General features: G+C 35.9%; 1 protein-coding gene across 3 annotated transcripts in view; it reads right to left on the minus strand.

Annotated features, from left to right (window-relative positions):
- Positions 1–13,551, minus strand: part of mbnl3 (muscleblind-like splicing regulator 3) — a 253,728-nt gene that overhangs the window by 136,750 nt on the left and 103,427 nt on the right. For all 3 annotated transcript variants that reach the window (XM_051935117.1, XM_028815762.2, XM_028815760.2), the window contains exon 2: positions 8,606–9,636. In XM_051935117.1, coding sequence (XP_051791077.1) covers positions 8,606–8,779 — 174 coding nt within the window. In that variant the 5' untranslated portion in view covers positions 8,780–9,636. The remainder of the gene's footprint in view (positions 1–8,605; positions 9,637–13,551) is intronic.

The raw sequence follows: 13,551 nt of genomic DNA on the forward strand, positions 1-13,551 counted from the left end.
GTGAACATAGTGCAAAACATGGTCATAGTGGTTATTATAACAGTTCAAACCATAATCAGTCAGATGGTGTTATTTTAATCCATAATTTTTTATTATTATTTTATGGCATTTCTAGGGTTCTGCATAGACAGCTGTAACAACAGAAAGTTCATTGGATTCTGATATTAACAAATGTCAATACTAGTTTACTTAAATGATAGTTTGGTAACTATTTGAAGGTTATATGACAATTTTAAAGACTGTTTAAAACTGTTTTAAAAGCTTTTCTAAATGCTATCAGCTTTGTATATTTTCTACTGTCTTACAGAAAAAGCCTATCCTAACGATTCTGAGTACAAAATTGGGCTGGGCATTTTTTATTAAAGTTTAATTCTAAATAATATTTTAAACTGATATTAAAACACAAAAATCACATATTTTTAAAGAATTACCAAATGGTAAAGTTAAACAATATAGCAATCATCCCAGTTTGATCAGTTTGTCATGTGTGTACAGTCAAAACGTATTATGCAAAAAATACAATGAGTGGTGCCTATCTAATTAATGCTCTTGTTCCGAAGAAAGGCTGTGATGTTCAGTTGGTTGTCTGGAATTGGTTTGGATATGAAAGATCAGCTGTCAAAAAGAATTAATATAGAAAGCAAAGTTTGCAAAAAGATGAAAGCAGTTAAAAGTGGTGGCACATCCAAATTATTATAGCACTTAAAACAGACACATGTAACTGAATGGAACCAATGTGAGAATGCACAATGCAAGGATAAAATTTGTCCTCAACCAACACCTCCTTAGTATTCTTCACCCAGCATTGACCACACAAGGAGAGTTCCCAGTTATATATCCAGTTAGACAGCATGATTACATAAGAGAACAGCATGCCTTGTCTGGGGCTAGGGGTAGAATACTACAGTTGTCCATTGTGCCTTCTTGCCCTGCAATGGTGGCTAGGCTATGTTTGGAGAGAAGAACAATAAGGCTGGCTGTAACGAGCAGTCAGAGTACTTTCAGAGCGTGTTCAGTGGTAGGGACTCCTCAATAGGCACGTCACCCTGAAGAGCTATAGTTATAGCAGAGGAAAAAAGCTAGATGGTGTCCCTACAAACTAAAATTTGTTTGGAGGAAAAAAACAAAACTGACATGTGATAGTAGTAGTAAATGTGGAGTAGTGGCTCTCTGGCAAAAACATCTGGGCTGGTAACTCCAAAGTTGGCAGTTCGAACCCTGGCAGCGATAGAAGGAATGCTATTAGATTCGGCCCTTGAGCAAGGCCCTTAACCTGCAATTGCTCCACAGGTGTACAAATAGCCGACCCAGCATTATGACCTCAAAATTCTGTATGTCTCTGGAGAGTAAGTTAGGGTAAGTGAAAAAATGACAAATTCCTAATACACAAAACTAAATGAAGGATTAAAATCACTAAATCAGACGGCATGTCTAAGCTATAGGCAAGACTAGTGGGAAGTACAAAATGGAAAACTGCAGAGTTCAAGGAAAGTTGCCTGTAAGTGTTGTGAAAGGAACAGAGACACACACAAATAGGCTCACGTCATTGCCACTTATATAAGTTTAACTGGTATTGTCATGCATTTGTAAAAGGAGAAGAAAAGATAATGAGAAGAATCACTTTTAATAGTGTCCCATATAGTTCCCATAATGAACAAAGGCGTTGCATTCATTTTCTGGTGGTAATGAGCAAATCTGTTCATGAGACCTCACACACAATCAATTACGTATATTGGATTATAGTATGTATAAGGACTGGCGGTTCTAACAACAGCTGTAGGAAGTAAACACTGAGATAAGACTCAAAGTGTCAGTTTGGTTTCTCTTCACCAGTGATTAGATTAGATTAGATTGGATTGGATTGGATTGGATTGGATTGGATTGGATTGGATTGGATTGGATTGGATTGGATTGGACTGGATTAAATTAGATTAGATTAGCCAAACTTTATTAATCCCATGGGGAAATTCAGATGCATACATCTGCAGAAACATAAAAAAACAAGGATAAGTATTCACTGGACAAATAATACAGCCAATCTATCAATCGATAAGTAAAAATAAACAAACAAACAAACAAATAAATAAATAAATGCATGTATCTATGTATGCATGCATTGTGGAACGAGCCCCGGACACAGAGAGGCAGACATGTTTAAAGTCACCACCACACGTTTATTTACAACTAATATTCACACTATAAGTACCACACAACCCCAATCTCCCCCAAAGTCCAGGCCAAACCACACTATGCCTCTCTTCAGACCGCCTCCTGTCTCTCTTCACAGACTTCGTCCTTCTTCCACCTGACTCCAGCCCTCCTGTGAAGGGAGGCGGCTCCTGTTATGAGCACCCGGATGTGCTCCAGGTGTGCTCCGGCAATCTCCCACCGACACGCCCCAGTGTGTCAGAAGTGCCAGCTGCATCCCCAGAAGCACTCCGGGTGTCCCTGCTCCTCTTCCCCCCCAGCACTTCCTGGTGTGGCGTAAGTGCTGTGGTCCAGGGCTCTCCAAGCATTGGGGCGCCCCCTGGCGGTGACCACGGGCCCCTACAGGGTTGAGATTCCCAGCTCTGTACCCGTGGCCCCCAAAGAAACCAGGGCGGTCACCCCTCATGGTCTGGAGGATGCGTAAGCACTCCTCCAGTCTTCCTGGCCACGTGCCACAGTATGTATGTATGTTGCGCTGATATTTAAAAAGGGTATTTTAAAAAAGAACTTAACGAGTGCCCCGGGAGGAAGTACTGAATTGCCTGATAGCAGTGGGCAGAAAAGAGCCCCCAGAGGTGCTTTTTAGAGCACTGTGGTGGAATGAGCCTGTGGCTAAAAGTGCTACAAGAAAGTGCTTCCTGGAGGAGATTGGGGGATTTTTCATGATGGCATCTAATTTTGCTGCCATCCTCTTTTCTACAACAGCTTCCAGTGTGTTCAGGATTCACCCGGTGATGGAGCAGGCTTTTCTAATAAGTTTGTTTAGGCATTGTGCATCTTTTGAGCTCAGGTTGCTTCACCAGGAGACTGCAGATGACATGAGCTGCTCCATTTGTTAATAACAAAATAACACTTGTTTAGTGCTTCAAAAGACAAGGGTCATCTCTATGTTAATACACATACTGTGTTAGCAGAAACATGTAATTTCTGAAACGCACAATTAGTAGGACAGCAGAACAGCATACTTCTTCGCTAAATACAAATCCTTAAACAAATCTGTCATTGATTTGCTTTTGAAGGCAAATTTGTATAACCCATAAGTGAAAGCACGCATCATATATTTGAATGGAATATTGAAAAATGCAATTCTGTCTTACAGTTAAAAAATTACTGAGTACAGGTAATGACAGCACAAGTAATTTTTAAATTTGCATTTGTACACAGGCATTGACAATAACAAAGTCTGATCTCTCGTATAAGAAAGGATAAAAAATGTAAAACTGACATTTTTGAATTCACAAAGGAAGCTTGAAAGTTGGGACAAATGTTAAAAAAAAAAACAGGAACAGATTTGGAAAATGAAACCCACATGAGTTTGACACATTTAAAATTTTAATTAATTCAACTCATCCATTAAATAATAACCTTTAGTTACATTTTTTAACCAGCTTATGATCCAAATATGAACCGTGTTACAACAGCAAATATTACAAGCTTAGAGTGGTTCTCTGAAAAATCAGACCTTAAAATGATGTTATTACAAAAACAGCTTTAAAGAGATTGTTGAAATGGAAATATCTAGAATTATCATAGAATTCATTAATTCAACAGTACAGATATAATGTTTTGAATTTTTACTTTTAGTATTGATTTAAAGCAATATGTTTCAATTACTGGAGAAAAAATGTCAGAGAATAAATGTAAAATGTGCATATGATAAGATCACCTGGCCATCCATTTGGGGCCACCTGTCTGAGTAAGGAAACATCCCCTCTCCTGTTTGGGATGCATGTCCATCCTGTATGGCACTTACAACTAGTTCACTTAAATGATACTTCAGTAACTACTTGATAGATATATCAGTATTTTAAAGCTGTTGCTATTATATATATATATATATATATATATATATATATATATATATATATATATATATATATATATATATATATATATATATATACATACATATAGTATTAAAGACAAAGGCAAAATATTGGTCACTTGAATAAAAAAGGTACTTTAATACAAAAACATTAAATGGGATTTCTGACTTTACTGTGGTATCGAAAGGTATCGCATATTATAAAATTTCACTGGTATTGGCATTGAACGTAAACATTCTGCTGTCAAGAAATCTCAATATACAATACAGGGGTGGGCAAAAGTAGATTTAAAGTTGTTCATATCTGTATGTGTATATATATATATATATATATATATATATATATATATATATATATATATATGTTTTATATTTTGTCACACATGTGCAACTAGGAGGGAGCTGAGTGGACCAAGTAGAGGTAATTACCCGCCAGGCCAGAGGGTGGTGGGGTGCACTAAACCTACTTCTGTTATCTCTGCAGGCCGAATACGGCAGAACCTGCCTGATTTAACATCACTTCCGGCAGCCAGAGTGCCATCACTTCCAGTTCCAGCACCCAGAATGTCATCACCTCCGGTTCCAGCCAGATGGCATCACTTCTGCCTTTCGGCTTATAAAGCCGCCATCTTTTCTCAACTATTCAGTTCAGTTCAGGACTCAAAACAGTGAACATGAGTGCTACTTCAAAACCCTTTTGCAGCCAGGTATAATATATGGGTGGCTGCCCCACACCTTTTTGTGTGTGTCAAGGCTGTTCATTTCACAATTTCTAAGAAGTATACAATTGTGTTTTCAGTTTGTAAAATTTGGACAACTTTCTCATTTTTTTTTTTTTTTGTTTTTCCTCCAGTGTAGTTAAGTGATTTCTATGTTGAAATTTTTGAATAAACCGTAAACAGACAATAAATTTGAATAAGATTGAGGTTTTATATATTCGCCATATCGCCCATCCCTAGTACAAGGTGGAGCCAGCTGTGGATGGGGTGTCAGTCAATCACTGGGCACACTGAAACAGATACCCACACTCAGTCAAATTGGATTAAAACAATTAATTTAACACACATAATAAGTACAATGTGCAAATACAGTGCTTGAACTCACATGCTAACTCATGACTGTGAAGCTTAGCAATAGCTCTAACTACTGTGGCACATTTTCATTTGAAGTGAAAATGAAGATGTACTAAACTTTCATGCAATAAGTAATCATGTCAGTATTTTGGACAGAAGACTGAATAAACATCTGGGTCTTACTGACACTTACTTTGTATTATTCACAGAAGAATGAGTTACAGAACAAGATGATCTTTGAGAAAGAAACATAAAACTCTTTAATAAGATGCAAATGTATAGTGACATAACAACCATCAAATTGCTTTATTACTATTGTCTAACTAACATACAAACAAAAGATGTCCATTAAATGATTTACTCAAGTTCAAGTAAAAAAGTATTATATATTCTTAGTAAAATGTAATAAACACTTCATGCAACTTTCCACAGCTAACTAAAATATCTAGAATTAGCCACTTAAGGAATATCTGCAAAATTATTAAAACATTATTGCAGACAGTTTTGAAATTCATAAAGGAATAAACGCAAAGTAAATAAGACTAGGTGAAGAATTGCATCATCTACCTGCAAACCCAAGGGAACAACAACAAATCAAAGCTCTCAGGAGCTGCAGTTACACTACATGCAAAATTCACCTTTATCCATTCCACACATAGAACATTAACAAATTTAATTTCATCCCATTACCACAAAATTAAACAAGTTCAAGGAAAGCAACAAGAAATTTACATAGTAAGTCAATAAAAGGCACACAAACGTGCAGAATCTGTATCATCCTATTAAACAGCTTCAAGATGTAACTAAACATCCAAGGTATACTAAATAGACTTGCTAACGATCAAGCAATATTTATCAAAAACTATACCTAATTCAGCTCAGTACAATGCTCCTTCACAGTAACTGTACTCATCACAAAGAATATGTTAAGACAAATACATAGTTGAAATAGTTGAAATGTACGAGTTTAACTAAAGAAAAATACAAGCACATTAATAAGACCGAATAAATGAAATGAAATTAACATACCATGTGCTATAATATAAAGCATATAGATAACCAAAATCTAACATTGGTTAGGCACTATATACTACCAAAGCACAATAAAAACCTGTTAAAATTGTAGTTATTACACTTTAAAAACAGCTTTATTATTTTACACCATGGAATTGATTAAATAAAACAGGAGCCAAATTTAAAAGCTAGAAAATAATTACAAATATTAATATAATAATATTATTATTTATTAATAATATTTATTATTAATATTAATATAAATGAAAAAATGAGTTAAAACAAGTAATATCAAATATAGGTGTGGTATAGTCTTGATTTTAGGTACAAAATTCAAAATACTGTGTCTCACTAAGTACACTTTCCATCTCATTTGTAAATACATTCCTGTCATTAATCAGTAAACAATAGTCCAAACTTAATGAAGTTTAAATCATCCACTAACAACAATAAATATCTCTCATATAAATAATAAAAAGTATATGTAGTTAAGCTACATGTTTCCACAGTGCCTCATCAGCACTGAGCTATAAATAATTAAGCCCAACAGAAATAATGGATTTTGGCCTGTCAAAACTAGGTTCTCTGTAGATGCTACCTGAAAGCATTTCTCTACTAAGTTTCATTAAAATCAATTTCCTGTCATCTCTGCACCAAGTAGAGGCAGTATAATTCAAATAAATACTATTCTGCTGGAAAGGTTAACTATTTCAACCAGAAATTCTAACTAATAAACACGCAGAGACATAAAGCCACACAAAGCTTATAGATGACTAATTTGACAAAATATGCAATAAATGTAGCTGTTATTAACTAAACTGAAAAAATACCCTTAAACAATACAATTTTAAAACAAGGCATTAAATGATGGATGTATACTCATTCTAAAAAGCAAACTTTTTACTTAAGACTAATGCTAAATTGATTAAAACATTCTGTATAAATGTACAAAGTCCTTAACACTTCATTTAGAGTGTTTAAAATATAGTTAATATTTCAGTATCCAGAGTTTACAGTAAGTCTATCTATTCTCAATATAATTTATTACACAGAAAAACCTCTCACAACTGAGGTTTCATAAAATAATAAATACATATATACATAAAAAGCAAGCGACAATAAGCATTCTAGTTTCACTATGAAAAATGTACAGTAACTAAAAGTTCAGCATGCAAATTACCAATACAAAAATCAGGCACTAACATTCACATTTTGGTAAAGTTCCTTTAAGACTAAATAATACCAGTACATTTCATATGGTCAACAAATCAGAAAAAGATAATCATACAACAAAATTTATTTTCCATCGAGTCCACACAAACTTAAAAAACATTAAAATTATACTGTAACTAGGATACTATGATGTAGAATGTATGACACATAGTCCTGGACCACAAAAGTTTTTATATATAAAATATTATTCAAAAATGCATTTTGTTCAAGCAAACAGATTTTTAACTCTTTAAAAATGTGAAAAATTGGTTACACAATTGCCTCTGATAAAACATTGCTGGGAGACTCTAGTTATTTTTGCCTGGCGCTATAAGTTTGAAAGTTTGTGGATACCTATTAAAAGCATTAATATAAGGAGAACATGTGCATATGTTGCATTGACCATTTGAAACATGAATTTATACTGTGATATTAACTATAAAAAATGAAAAACCTGGAAATATTGACTAAACAATAAAAACATTTTATACATTTTTATTAACTGTTTATATTAATTTAATTTAAAGAAGGTTTACAGAAGTTTCCTTTTAAGAAATAACAATAACACAAATACATTACTTATAAAAACAGTGCAGTGGTTTGTTATAATGGGCGGCACGGTGGCGGAGTGGGTAGCACTGCTGCCTCGCAGTTGGGAGACCTGGGGACCTGGGTTCGCTTCCCGGGTCCTCCCTGCGTGGAGTTTGCATGTTCTCCCCGTGTCTGCGTGGGTTTCCTCCGGGCGCTCCGGTTTCCTCCCACAGTCCAAAGACATGCAGGTTACGTGGATTGGTGATTCTAAATTGGCCCTAGTGTGTGTGCTTGGTGTGTGGGTGTGTTTGTGTGTGTCCTGCGGTGGGTTGGCACCCTGCCCGGGATTGGTTCCCTGCCTTGTGCCCTGTGTTGGCTGGGATTGGCTCCAGCAGACCCCCGTGACCCTGTTTGGATTCAGCGGGTTGGAAAATGGATGGATGGATGGATGGATGGTTTGTTATATAAAGATTATATGAAAATTAGTTTAACTTAGATCAGTAACTACTAAATTATATTATCCTTACAAATTTCTTTGCAGGTATTTCCTAAACTTATTATTATTTACCCTGAAGATAAAATCACCTACAAGTTCATTTTCAAAGTTGAAATATTTCTACAAATAACCAGTAATGGTATACTTGTAATTGATTAAGAAATGTAATTGCATAGTAAAGTAAAAGACCAATCTAGGTTAGATATTCAGTTTGTTGCATCCAAGGGATAAAGGTGCTTTCCTTACCTTAAGAGAATCAAAGCAGGCAATGACTCGCCCATTTTCCACATGACAACTCCGTGATGGGTGGGCAAATTTACACTCCGAATCAGAACGAGAACAGGTGCCCCTCTGGAACTCCCGGCAAACTTCCAGCGTCAGCCATTTTGTGTCACGACTCATAGAAACATTAACAGCCATAGTCTGGAACTTAAGTTAACTCACACTGGAGGGGGGAATAAGACTAGGGCCCCCACTAAATGAAAAAAGATTAACTTCCTCAAAATGCTTGCAGGTGGTAAAAAGTAGGAAGTAAATGTTCCTTTGGTTGAACAAAATATAACGATGAATTACACTTCCTTTTTTTCTTCAAAGGGCAAAATAAAATTCCCACTAGTACTAGCTGCGTAACGAGTATCAGCAGAAAAAATAACTTTGGAAAAAATAAAACACAGAGTCCAGCTCTTCAGAAAATGCATTTGGTGAAGATTTCAAAGGAGTCAACTTTGCATACTGCCTTTTGGAGTAGGAAACATTGATCCTTTTACTTGTAAAAAAATAATAAATAATTCTGATTTTATTCCACAATATAAGTACTTAATGCTCCATTTTCATTCAATTCTTTTATAAAGTGTACGTATATCAGTTATTTATTTTTATATTTTCAACCAAGATTCCAAATATACAAACTCTTTAAGCATAATGAAAAAAATCCTATTAAAAAGGGGTAAAATCAAATCCAATGTAGTGTAACTGCTCTCCAAGTAAGGTAGAACAACAGCAATTTGAAAATCAACTGAAAATAGAAAAAAATAAAACAAAGGAAAAACCTTTAAATTATATCCTCAGTGAACAAAGGCAAAATAATACAAATGATGGTCTACTTGGAGAAAGGATTACTGCACACAATGGCAAATTTGAAAATACTTTCCAGAAAAGAAGAACTTAAAAGAAAAACCAGTTCAGGGTTCCCAGCACTACTGTTGTTGGCGACAGGCTGCAAAAGCTGCTGTTTCAAAGAAGGCACCACTTCTTCCTTATTTTTCTTTACCAGCAATCTAATATTGAAAAACATAAAAACATAAAACACATATATTTAAACCAAATGAAAAAAGTAATATTTATCACAAGTCAATGAACAATTGGTCCAGGTTTAAAGGAATAAAAATAAAGCAGGTTTCTGATAGAAAAGCAAAGAAAAACAGGCAGACAAGCAAGCTTCTCGTTTCTGTAATAGTAACTCCCAGGAGCAGCTCTAATATGTTGTATTATCTGTTGACTCTGTTGCTTGTTGCACCGCCTTGTTATCTGAAACAAAAACAGGAAAATTTCCAACAATGACAATAATGTTGAGGTTGTTGCAACGAGGAGTCAGCAGCCATTGTAGATATTTGAAAAAAGAGAGTGAGGGAGTCAGAGAGAAAGAGAGAGAGAGAGAGAGAGAGAGAGAGAGAGAGAGAGAGAGAAAGGGCATTTCTCCACATGCAGCAGCTGCGCATGGTACAAGGTAGTAGCCAATTAGGAACACCATTAGAAAAAGCTACTGGGCAGTTGCCCAATAAAAAAGATTGTCTCATATTGATTTTTTTTTCTGGCAGACATTCTCATTGCTATGCCCACCGCACAGGGGAAAAAAGCCTGACGCGTCAACCCCCCTTCTCTTTCTTTCTCTCTCTCTCTCTGTCTTCCCTGATACATTACCGATATTATCTATGCAACTCAGATTGTAATGGGGGTTTACTGCAGACACAGTGTCATTGAGAAAGGGGAGGAGGCAGAACTAGATTTTGGATTATAATTCTAAAAACTGTGAAAGATTACTGTAATATCTAATTAAAATGGCAACATATTTTTGAATAAGCAACAGTTATTTAAAAAGGATAAAACATATATGAAGGAAAGCTTAAGGTGGAAGAAATGAGTAAGCAAAGGAAAAAAGAAGGATTAACAAAAAATTATCACATGGCTGAAGAAATAGAATGGAGTGTGAAAAGAGTGAAGATAATCAAAGGTGCAGCGATTTGGTAAGTCGCAGTTAACAATGTGATATTCAAAGTCCATGGCCCAGTGCCAGTAACTGAAGGTGCAGGAGACAAGCCCCAAGGTAACGCTGCAGTGCGTATAGGATGGAAGTGGTGCGGAGATATGGGGGGGGGGGGCTGGCTGGTGGTGGTGGGTAAAGGGGGGGTTTGCCCTATTCTAGCCCTGCCTAGCAGAGCACACAAGAACAAAGGCTTTTAAAAAAAAAACACATACATTCTCAATATATGTTTTTCCTTTATAATTTTAATGCTGATGTCTAGTTGTCAAAAGAAAAAATAAATCACAAAATCAACTACAAATATAAATAATTATCACATTGCCATTGATGGGATTTATATATTTAAAGTTTATTTAATTGATTGTAGCTGTCAACAGCCAAGTTAATTCAGTATTTTTATAATATGTTAAACAAAATGCATACTTTATAAATTCATTTGAATACATGTAGTTATTATACAAAATCAATAGCTAAAATTCAACATAAAAATGAAAAAGTGCATGTGTTTAACATATACATGATGCATCTGCAATGGTTTGAGGTATACTATATGAATCCAATAATGTCTGTATCTATTGTATTTTTGTAAGCTTATTCATCACTTTAGTTCAGATAGCAGGAAAAAATGCAGGTTTAAAAATGTGGCCCATATTAAAAACCTATCATTATACCATTTAATCCAGACAGACAGACAGACAGACAGACAGACAGACAGACAGACAGACAGACAGACAGACAGACAGACAGACAGACAGACAGACAGACAGATAGATAGATAGATAGATAGATAGATAGATAGATAGATAGATAGATAGATAGATAGATAGATAGATAGAGCTTTATTTGTCCCAAGGGGGAAAGTTAGTAGTGTGCATTACCAACACTGAAATTAGGAATAGAAGCCTGCACGATATACATAAAGCAAATTGTCTTTAATTTTATCTCTCTACAACAGTAATACAGCACAGAACATATATTAAGAAGTATGCAAACCAAAATGCACGGTTGTAACACATTTTATAGCTTTTGTGCCTAGTTAGACCTTAAAATGAAATTAGAAATGTGAATTTATCATTCATATTAGCCAAAACATTTACTATTTATTTTTTAATTTGAAAGTGAATACCACAATATACAAAGTATGTAATTTTATGACATTTTTGAAAGCCGTTTTATCTGAGAATGCAGTAAGATATGCTGTTGTAATTTACAGAGTGGTGTCTTTCTCAGGGCAATGAAAGAATCATTATGAAACAGACTTGTGCTACGTATTCATTGTTACATTGTCAGGGGAGGCTTGTTTGTTTCTGGCGTGCCCTGCTGGGTATCATGTCAAGAGATGGCACCTTTATGTTTTGGATAGTGGCCTAACTGGAAAGGTAAGAGATAGGGTGGAGTAGGAAAAGGGTGGAAGAGCTGTTCTTTACTTCTTTTTTTCTGATTCTGTTTTTGAGGAAAACTCAAAATCTACAAACTAAAAAGGATAACAAAAAACTACATTCTTCCAAAGACCAATCCCCCATCAAAATCGTTACTGCATCAACAAATCCTATCACTTCAACTGGAATGGCCACCTCTGATGGTGGCAACAAGCCACGTCTGACCATCAGTATGGGGCTGTCCATAACTGAAGACCAACTGAGGAGACAACTGGGGAAGTGGCACTCAGGAACAGACACAGGACCAGATGGAGTCAGTGCTCAAGTTTTTAAGGCCTCTGCTGACCAACTTTATGTAATCCTCTGTTATTTGCTGTGGAAGATCATACTGCATTGTTTTTGCTCTAAAGAAGGCAAATGCTTCTTTACCTAATGACTACAGACAAGTGACAATTACGTCCCACATTATGAAAATCTTTTTTGAGAGGTTGGTTGTGTACTATATGAGTCCTCTTGAGGGTGACCTCCTGGACCCACTGCAATTTGCCTATCAAACAAAGATTGGAGTGGAGGATACAATTTTATACCTGCTTCACAGGGCTTATCCTTACCTGAACAAAGTTGGCAGCACACTCCTGTAAAGGGGTAAACTCAGAGATATGCAGGTGGATGAGACTACTGTGCCCTGGATAATGGACTATTTGTTCTGTACACTGCAGTTTGTGAGGCTCAAGGACTGTGTCTCTGATTTGAATGTGAGCAACAGTGGAGCACCACAAGAAACAGCCTTGTCTCCTTTTCCCTTTATTCTATGCAAATCAGACTACAAATATAACACCAGGGTATGTCACTTATAATGTGTGTCGATAAGGGAGAAGATATAGATTATAGGAGTCAGAAGGAAAATTTTGTTTCCTGGTGCAGAAAGAATTGTCTGCAACTTAACATCAGCAAAATCAAGGTACTGGTTATTGACTTTTGCAACACTAAACAGCCTATAGGTCCATTAATTAATCAGGGTGTGAACATACAGGTCGTGCAATCCTACAAGTACCTAGGGGTCCACATGAATGACAGGTTAGACTGGTCTCATAACATAGAGTAACTATATAAGAAAGTGCAGAGCAGGCTCTCTTTTATTTAGAAGACTGCGTTCCTTTAATGTGGATAATGACATTCTGCACATATTTTACAATTCTGTGATGGCCAGTACGATTTTCTATGTTGTGGTGCGGTAGACCAAGAACATCTATTCAACAGAGGCCCATCGAATCAACAAACTAATTAAAAGGGCAGACTCAGCTATGGAAAGCCCTCCGGACCCCCTGGGGATAGTAGCAAAGTAAAGAATTAAGACAAAACTGAGTGCTATTATGAAAAATGCTGCAGTCCTCTCTCTGACACACTAACACTGAATACTTTCAACCAATGCATTATTCAGCAGAAGTGTGTCAGAATATGCTACTGGGGCTCATTAATACCAAGAGCAATAAGCCTGCAAAATGCCTCACTGTAACTGCCAAGTTATAAGTTTTTCCTTTCTTTTTTAATTT

Source organism: Erpetoichthys calabaricus, chromosome 12 (assembly GCF_900747795.2).
Source record: "Erpetoichthys calabaricus chromosome 12, fErpCal1.3, whole genome shotgun sequence".
Classification (NCBI taxonomy): domain Eukaryota; kingdom Metazoa; phylum Chordata; class Cladistia; order Polypteriformes; family Polypteridae; genus Erpetoichthys; species Erpetoichthys calabaricus.